The sequence below is a fragment of the Atta colombica genome, unplaced genomic scaffold (genome assembly GCF_001594045.1).
Source record: "Atta colombica isolate Treedump-2 unplaced genomic scaffold, Acol1.0 scaffold135, whole genome shotgun sequence".
NCBI lineage: Eukaryota > Metazoa > Arthropoda > Insecta > Hymenoptera > Formicidae > Atta > Atta colombica.
In genome coordinates, this window is record NW_017259223.1 from 511080 (window position 1) to 521814 (window position 10735).

General features: G+C 28.5%; 1 protein-coding gene across 1 annotated transcript in view; it reads left to right on the top strand.

Moving 5' to 3' along the window:
- The first annotated feature begins 8284 nt into the window (after nt 1-8284).
- The window catches only part of LOC108684520 (ABC transporter G family member 20-like), a 7607-nt gene continuing 5156 nt past the window's right edge, over nt 8285-10735 (top strand). Inside the window, 6 exon segments of the mRNA XM_018188880.1 lie at nt 8285-8388; nt 8856-9100; nt 9535-9712; nt 9786-9879; nt 10030-10236; nt 10326-10429. Of these exon segments, the coding sequence (XP_018044369.1) occupies nt 8288-8388; nt 8856-9100; nt 9535-9712; nt 9786-9879; nt 10030-10236; nt 10326-10429 (929 nt within the window). The 5' untranslated portion in view covers nt 8285-8287.

Sequence of the window (10735 nt, forward strand, 5' to 3'; positions counted from 1 at the left end):
ATGCCAAATAACATATTTTAGAGAGAAGTCTTTAAAACTTGTCTAAAAGACAAGTCTTTTAGACATCAAATCTTAAAGACATCTCTTTTTCAGATGTCTTTTAGACATCTGAAAGACATCATGATTTAAGAGGTCTAAATATAAAACGTCTGAAAGATTCCCTAAAGATGACACAAAAAACATCATAAAACTCTTCAAGATGTCTTAAAGACACCTTTCTGTTAATTTTATGATGTCTTAAAATATGACTTCGGGATTTTCAGATATCTTTAAAATGTAAAAATATGGGGTATTGTCAATAAGAAAATAAATTTTCTTCGATTTCCGTTCTGGTTTCTTTATAAGGCTGATTCTGAAAACTCCAAGTCATTGATTTACATCTACACAGTATTATAATATGTTAATTTTCATTGACAAAAGTATTAATTACATGTATGCCTGCAATAATATAATAAACTCAGAGACGACTCAGAGACAACTTTTGTGTACACAGTGTAAAGTACTCGATACCTAAAATTTTTCTATATATGAAATTTTACACATGGAAATCCGAAAAGAAACATATAAATTATTTTTGATAAAATAATGTAGAATATATTGTAAAATAAATTGTAAAATAATAATATTGTAAAATAAAAATAAAACTGTTCTGGAGAAAGATCTTTTTCAATTCTAAAAGGATTGAAAACATCTATATTCTACGTTGTTTTGCTAAATTGATTGATTGAGTTATCTTACATGTTTATTCAAACATCGTAAAATTTATAAATTTAAAAGTTTTATAAATGAATTCATAAGAAACTGGCTCAATTAAAATTCAATATATAAAAAGGTTACGAACCACGAGCAAATATTCAATAACTTTTTACTCAAATATTATTAATTTTATAAAAAAACAGCAAGAAACGAAAATTACTTATTATATATCTTTTCATAAAGTTCTGAGAATTTTTTCAGAATTTTTTAATACTGTATTTTCTCATGTGGAATAATAATTGCCAACACACACACACACACACACGCGCGCGCGCGCGCGCGCGCGCGCATTTACAATATTAATATAAAACACTTCATCAGTTTTAGACTTATTTTTCTCATGAATATTTTATTATTCTATTTCTTATTTCCTATAAAATAATATTTGTAAGTTATATCAGATTTGAAAATCCAATTAAACTAGGATAGACGTAATTTAATGATAATTAATTCATGCACGCAAAATCAAATCATCGTTTCAATTTATTTTAATTATAATTCTCGGAATTGTTGCGTAACATACAACGAAAACAATTTTAAATATAATTTCTTATAAGCAATTAGATACCTTTAGTTAGAATATTTCTGTTGACTTTTACCAGATGCTTCTATAATTATTGATAATCTAAATAAATTTACACTTTTTAAATAGTAATTTACTGAATTATTTAAACATTATTAGCATGAATTACATACATATTTATGGAGACATTTCTTCTTTTTCTTTTAAATGCGTGATATAATAATTAATTCATAGAAGATTAAGTTTTTATTATATAAATTTTTTATTATATAAAAAAGATTAAATTATTAGAGTCGCAATTTTAATTCAAATAATTAGTATAAGACGTTCGACTTTTTCCACTTTAAGGAATTTCCATTTTAAGGAATGTTAGCGATTAAATTTTTCGAGAATTCTTATAAATATTTTCTGAAATATTCCTCTAATATGTGTTATTATCTATGTGTTATTGTCTATAATAATTTAATTGTGCCAAATACTTTGAAAAATAATGTAACGTATGCGTTACATAATGTGCTACATAATTGCTGTTTAATTATCTATTAAATCCTAGTAATTTACATACATAATAATTTACATACATTAGTGTCTTGCAAAAATAAAACTCATTGAGCAAATAGACGATGATATTTTTTATTTTTATGCGTTTATTCTTATTATACTTTATATGAAAATTATTTATTTCGGTATGTATAATAGATATAATAAATATAAAAGATAATTTGGTGAAAAAATATTCACATATTTATTCTTAATTATTTCATTTTTTATATTTACTATTTATTATAAAAATCAATTTCTTTCATATTTCTTAAAAGTCAAAATCTATTATATTTATTAACACTGAATGCGAGAATAAATTTTTGATAAAACTATGTCGTTCGTTCAATTACTTTAAAATTAAAATTTTATGTTTCGTTTCGCAATCAAAGTCGATATTCATTTGTTTTTATTTTAAGACTGTCTTAAGCAATAGCTTAAGATGCTAATACGATCTGAATAATATCTGTGATGGATTTATAAATCTTTTAACTGTACTTATTAAGACAGTCTAAAATAATGTAAGTAAGAAAGAATAAATGCTATATGGCCCTATGGTTAGGTATATATACCAGGTGTATAAGTTTAAATCCGCTGTTTGCTGATAGGCATTAGTGAGCGTACAAAGCTATCCTGGGCACACAACACACTTTTTTTTATGTGTTTGACATCTGTCAACATTAACCAGTGCACATCATCAGCAATTTCATACAACAACATATATTTTTTCTTTCGTAATCATGTCTAGTTTTTTGCTAAAAAAAAAGCATATGCGGGAAGCTTTGCTTTTCTGTTTCAATTTGAAGAAATTCGGCTGCCGAATCGCATCGAATGCTTGTGGAGGCCTATGGCGACAATGCTTTAGCAGAAACAACGTGCAGAGATTGGTTTCGTCGGTTCAATGACGATAATTTTGACCTGAGTGACAAGAAGCGTGAAAATCGGCCCAGGAAGGTTGAGATTGACTATCAATTGCAGGCTCTTTTGGACGAGGACGATACCCAATCGCAAAAAATGCTTGCTGAACAATTGGGTGTTTCTCAAGCAGCCATTTCCATGCTGCTACATGCCATGGGGAAGGTTCAAAAGATCAGAAAATGGGTGCCGCATGGGTGAACTGAATGATAGGCAGATGGAGCGACGCCAAAACACATGCCAAATTCTGCTTGCCAGACAAAAAAAGAAAGTCGTTTCTGTATCGGATTGTGACAGGCGATGAAAAGTGGATCTATTTTCAGAATCCTAAACGCAAGAAATCTTGGGTTGATTCCGCCCAACCATCAACATCTTTCTCAAGACCAAATCGCTTCGGACGGAAGACGATGCTGTGCGTTTGGTGGGATCAGGAGGGTGTCATCTACTACGAGCTGTTAAAACCTGGTGAAACTGTTAATGCTCATCGCTATCACCAACTGATCAAATTGCACCGTATTCTGCGTGAAAAAAGGCCGCATTATCGGAAAAGACATAACAAGCTGATTTTCCTCCACGACAACGTACCATCGCACACGTCAACAATGGTCCAAAACTACTTGGAGACACTCAACTGGGAAGCTACCCCATCCCGCTTACTCACTAGACCTGGCACCTTCTGACTGTCATCTGTTTTCGTCGATGGGCCACGCGCTCGCTGAGCGGCACTTCGATTCTTACGAAGACGTTTGAAAATGGCTTGATGAGTGGTTTGCTTCGAAAGATGAGGAATTTTTTTGGCGTGGTATACACAAATTGCCCGAAAGATGGGAAAAATGTAGTTAGCGAGGGCAAGTACTTTGAATAAATTTGTGTTTTTTGCTTCCTAGGAAAAAAAAATATGTTTTTCTGTTTAAAAAAGTGCGGATGTAAGCTTATACACCTGGTATGTGTGCTGCATATACACCCTGCTGGCATGAAAAGAAATAAAAATAATAAATTCGAACATATTTCTCTAAAGTCATCTGGTCAAATAAAAAAATAATTAATATTGTAGCAATCATTCCCGATATGATATCTAAAAGTGATATGATATCTATAATATTATGCATATTTAGGATCCTATTTTATAACTCTTAATGATATTAACAATATCGATATACTGTTGTTGCATAGATTTTGTACATAGTAAATAGGCTGCAACGATAATATAATGATATTGTTACTGTTGTTAAGAGTTACAGTGGCCTCTCTTTCTTCTTTCTTAATGTTGGCTAATTATATGATTAGAAATTTAAAAAAAATAGATATTATTGTATTTACTTTGGAAAAGTAGTTATTAAAAATAAGTTTTTTTATGATATATTTTTAACTAAATCACGTAAAATTCATGAAAAATTTATAGATTTTTATGTCAATATATAGAAAAAGGAATAGAATTTATTTTTCTTGATATTCATTGTTAAAATGTTTAATACTATGTTAATTCGATATTATTTAATATTTTTTTGTTTTTATAATTTCATATTACGGATGGCGAAAATATGCATTGTTGCAGTAACTAATTGATTTGATAATGTCTTTTTAAAATTAATATTTGAGAATAAATTAGAGAGTGTGCGAATACAAATCGAATCGAATCAAATAGAATTAGTTATTCAATTCGATTTCAATTTGAATTGATATGATTCGAATATGAACTATTCGAAAATATCGAGATAATGCCGATACTCATTCGATTTTATTGATTCAGTTTTTATTTTAAGATTATTTTAAGTAATGTCTTAAGAACTTACTATGAATACCAATCTAAGGTATTTAAATATAAAAATCACATACATTGACAATCTTACATACATATATGCACACACACACACACACACACACACACACACACACACACACACACACACACACAAATCCTTCTAGCTAATGGCTTTTGTATCAGCCAAGTTATAGTCGCACGTATAAATTGCGCATTACTTTATATTGGCTATTGACTTGCAACTATTAATTATATATTTAATATTTAAAATATGGTACATATATTTTAAAATAACTACATCATATATAATTAATGTTTTTTTTATATGAAAATAATTTTATTATTTACATATTAGATTTTAACTGATAATTATACTATTAAAAGTTATGATTCGATTCGAATTCAATTTAATTCAATTCAATTCGTATTCGAGAAAAAATATGGATTCAATTCGGAGTCAAAAAACCGTGATTCGCATCTTTAGTACCAATCTTCTTATTCTGCGATGCACAATAGTCCGATGCAACTTTAAACGGAATATATTAATATGAAATGTGAGCTATGTTTTTTATTACGTAAACCGATATTAACCGATATTAAATCTCGAGATCTCTACAGATAATTCTGAAGGACATTACCGCTCTCACTACTTCAAGCGCTCGACTCACACATCAGTGATGTTCCATGCGCGTAATGAGAACGCGAATAAATATTCGGATTCTATTTATAACATGCAATTATAACATGATAAATTTACTCATGAGAAAGATAATCATGGAAATGTATTCTCTGAATAAAACTCGAAAACCGCGAATTTTGAATACGTTATTTTGAGCGCACGATCCGTGCGCGGATCCAAATTTTAAATACGTTTATACAGGAATCACTGAGGCAAATGGATGCAAATGAAATAAAGTGGATTTCAATTTTCAAAGTATATATAGGATGTTTCATTTTAATTGATACACTACAATATCTCGAGAAGATGTGAATTAAAAAAAGTTTTAGACGAAAGTTACGTGACTTCGAGAGAGACATAAAATGATATTATGGGTTTGCCAATATGTGACGTTGTCAAAATCAGAGCAAGGTCACCTTGAATTTTTTAAATGGAACCTCTGATTTTTTTATTGTATATTCCCGTAGCTTACCTCGAGAGCTTTTTAAAACATTGTAATATAATATTTTTTTATTAAGGAGATATTGAAATGACCAAATTACCAGAATTTTGCATCGATATAAATCTTCGAATTTATTGAACGGAATTAAAAATCCTTTTATATGAAAAGTAGACGCAAAATTTGTGAGTGCTGCAATAGACTTTATACTAAAATAAAAAAAAAAGTTCAAAACTTACATTTTTTTCAACCCGTAGAACTGTCTGACGTAGATGTACCTTACTCAGCAAATGAGAATGGATTAAAATTTTTTTAATGCGTACTTTAATCCATGAAAATGGATTGAATGGATTGAAATAGATTGGATCCGAGCTGATATTAGTTTAATATTCGAAAAAAAAACATTTATATTTAAAGGTTACAAATTTTATTCCTAAAAAATTCATAATAATTATACCTGAAATTAACTACTTCAAATTGGTATTAAAAAACGCACCTTAATGAGATTCGAATCTGGGATCTTTGGATTATGTGAATCTTCTACGTTACACGCTACCATTTCTTCAATTGATAAATGTATTATTCATTCTCTACGTCAACAACTTACAACTAAACTAGTAACGAAATTATATAGATATAATAAAAATATCATCATTTAACAGATATAATAAAATAAAAACAATTTACATTACTATGAGACAACATTGGATAAGTATCGGATAATTTAATCTCGCTTAGCCGAATATTTGGGCTATATTTGACTTGGTTTACGAGTGTTCACATCAATCATTTTATTTCTAATCAAAGAGAAACGAAAGAACATAGCTCAATTATTTTTTATTATAACTTTTTTGAATTTAGTTAAATTAAAATGAAAAATTTCCTACTTATAATTTAGACCATTTATGGTCCAACAAATTTTTAAATAAAAACTTGTTTTATTTAATTACATTGAAAAACTGCATTTCATATTCAGAATATTGAATTGAACAGTAATCACGTTGCATAGAAATTGCTGATATTATTTTTAAATTCAGGTTATATAGAAATTGGATATTGAATTTAACTGAATTAAAAAAACTGCACTTCCTATTTACAATTCTAAATTGAGTAGTATTCATGATGTATTGTATACAGAAAATGCTAATATAATGTTATTTTTAGATTGAAAGGCATAGAGATATGCTCTAATCTATCTGCAATTGCTATAAATGAATAAAAATACATTCAGGATTGAAAAGGATTCATTTTTATATTTATGAATCCATATTTCTAAAAATCTGAATCCGTTCTCGTTTGCTGGGTAATACAAAAGTTTTAGCTCAAACAAACAATAGTGCAGCATTCCGCGAGGAGGAGCACAGACTCTTGCATAACACGTAATAATAATAACATAACACGTAATGCATAAGAAAATCAATCGAAGTCCTCTGTTTTCTTCCTTTCCATGAAATAAAGAATTTTGATTGATTTCATTTCTTATGTTTTATGCATTATGCAAGTGTATTGCGCATAACGCATGCATTTTGCAATAATTAATTTTTTCGTAAGATAAATACAAATGAGCGTCTGACAAAATGGGCTCTAAAACTGACACAGTAGACAATAATGCTACGTATTTCTATTCTTTTTCTTTTAGGAATTATCTATAAAATATCTATAAGAGTGAATGTATAAGATGAAGATATTTCAGAATCTTTTCATTTCGTTATAAAACATTTTTATTGAATTATATAAGCATATTTACTTTATGTTGTCCTATAAGCAAATATAGTATAATAATTTTTTAAGAGTTTTTCCATATATGCATGATTGTCTTCAGTTCTAATAGAGACTATTTGATACTATAAAGCGACATTATAAAAATTAGCTCATGATCTGTTTTACAAACAGATGTGGCCCCATGAATTTTAATTTTTAAGTTGTATTACGAAAAAACTAAGAGAAAAAATAATATAAATAAAACTAATTTAGAAAATTACAAGCATTAAAAATGACGTAATATTATCAATAATATAGTCACTATTATTTAAACTATGCAATTTGCAAAAGAAAATCGTAAGAATTTTATTTTCAAAAAAATTTTATTTTAACGCATTCGTAAAATTCGTTTTTAGCTGATTTGATACAGAAACAAGCCACAAATATATGAATTATAGTTTGTACTTTTTAATTAGCTAAACAGATCATGATTTTATTAGTAACAAATAAAATGCAATAATTAGTTTCTGAGAAATAAGAGAGTGTCACTTTAAGAGACCTATGTCAGTATTGGCGACTTTCCTTTATATGTATATAATTCATATTGAATTATTTAAGCATTAAAGATCCAGCTCGACTGTTATAGGCACTTAATTTCTATAAATTTATAGTTGACCCAAAAAATAACTACAAATTATAGTAAAATTATAGTAATTGCCATTGTTTTCTCTGAATAATTTCTAAAAAAAATTTTTAAAAAAAAAGCTTAGGAAATCTGAAAAATTATGACGTATTTATGAAAAAATCTTCATAAATTTCAAATATAAAAAATTCTAAAGGAAAATTTTTGAAAGAAGTTGCATTTAAAAAAATTAATCGTTGCAGGAAACTTTTGATTGATTTTAAATTATCTTATTAAAAAATTATTACAATTCAGACAGTGATATTAAACACTTATTACTATTTCGCAAAATGGTGCAACAAGAGGCAGTGATTGTAAGGAATGCCATAAAGCGTTATGAAAAAGAATTGGTGTTCAACGGCCTGAATATGACTGTTCCAAGAGGTTCCATGTAAGTAATTATTTATCATGTCAATATAAAAGATTAATAATCTTTATATTCATTTTCGTTTCGAGTTGTAAATGAATAATTCAAATTTTTCAAAACTTACTGTGTATAACTTATCATATTAAATAATATTAAAAATCGTATAAGCTAATTGCATTGCTTTTTTTCTTATATATCTATAATGGCATCTTCTCAATGACCTGTTTTGAAAAACTTGAATCATATTAATATCTTTTGTGCCAATGATGAATTTCCTTTGATATATTGAAAATTGCCTAAAAATGTTATCACACATTTTTTCATTACATTCATCAATTGTTTAAATTGGCACCATTTGCAAAATACACGACAACATAATCGTATTTCTTTCTATGAAATATTCAGATAAAAAGTCTGATAAGAAAATCTCTTTTGAACGTGTTGTTTAAAATAAAATAAGTACGTGCAACCGAAATTTTTCCTCTAAACAGCTATGGACTGTTAGGAGCCAGTGGATGTGGAAAAACCACACTATTGTCTTGCATTGTTGGAATTCGGTATCTCGACAGCGGAGAAGTGTGGGTTTTGGGAGGAAATCCAGGCAGCAAGGACTCCGGCATCCCTGGGCCTCAAGTAGGTTACATGCCGCAGGAGATCTCCTTAATCGAAGAGTTCACCATAAGTAATGCTCTATATTACTTTGGCAGAATCAATGGGCTCGACGATGAGGAGATTGGTAAGAAAATGGATAGGAAAATTTGGTATTAGTTGCATGCAAAACGTCGCAAAATATATTCTAAGAAGTTTTAGTTTTATAAAACATTTTAAAATATCTTTTAAACGGTTCTAGTTCCTATCTAGTTTCCTATTTTAAATTATTTGTACATAAGATATTTTTAGTATAATTGCCCAAACAACACGAAGCCGACTATAAGTTGAAATGTCGACTAATAGTTGACTAACAGTCGACATTCTATAAGTCGACTTATGACTTAGAATGTCAACTTATTCTTAATTGAGAATAGTTAACTGAGAATAGTCGATTTTAAGTCGATTTTCAACAGTCGACTATATGCCAACTGGAAAAAAGTCGATTATAAGTCAACAAACAGTTACTTGTGTTATTTGAATGATTTTGAAACAACTATAGCTTCCCTTATTATTTCTAAGAGACGAGACAGAGGTTTTTGTCGGAGTTATTGCAATTATCCTCAGCAAATCGCCTAGTGAAAAACATGAATGCAGATCAACAGAGAAGAATTTCTCTTGCCGCTGCGATGATTCACAGGCCTGAACTTTTAATCCTGGACGAACCCACTGTGGGCTTGGATCCAATTTTGAGGGAGAAGTAGGTTTTGCTTTCTTTTTAGATGCGATAAGCAAAAAATAATAGAAAAATAAGTTATACTTTTTCTTTGTAGCATTTGGGCCTATATGATTCAGATTACGCAGGAGGAAGGTATCACTGTGCTGATCACAACGCACTACATCGAAGAAACTAAAAATGCTAATAAAGTGAGTGTTTATGTCTATTAAATTAATTCTAATAATATCCATGTCAAAATTTATTACAAGCTTTTAAAAAACTATTCTTTAATTTTTTTTTTTTAAATCTTGTTTTGCTTAATGACGTATTTAATATTGTATATTTTCAATGTTATGCAGATCGGTTTAATGAGATGTGGTAAAATGTTGACGGAATTAACACCGCAGAAATTACTGGAGCGATTTCAATGTTCGTCCTTGGAAGAGACTTTCTTGAAACTGTGCAAAGCACAGGATAATACAGCTTCTTTAAATGACGCTCAGGAATCCGAAGTAGAAGATATTGGCAGTGGCGTTTCGTATCAAAATCAAAATGAACAAACAAAAGTACATATAGAAATGATCTATATTAACCATTGTTATAAAAAACTATTTTAATCTATTATTTGATAATATAAATAAATTGATTTGTTAAGGCAATCTTGGAGTATAAAGCAGTTTCAAAGCGTCAAGTTTCGCGATTGAAAAGATTCAGAGCTTTATTAGCAAAGAATGGCAATCAATTTTTACATTTTTATGGGTAAATATTTATTGATAATAGTTATAACCTATTTCTGAACATTAAATAGTGATTCTTATGTATTTTTAATTGCTGAAAAAGAAAATATGTTTGAAAAAATTCCATCACTCATAGATTTTAAGAAATAAAATTTTTATTTTTGAAAAATCTAGAAATTTCAACAATTCGCAAGAAAATATCTAGTGTCAAAAAATTATATTAATATAATGTTATATAATTATATACATATAATGTTTCTATTTTTTAATTTGAATGGTAATACTTAAGTATTTTACTTTATTTTACAAAGTAAAATACTTAAGTATT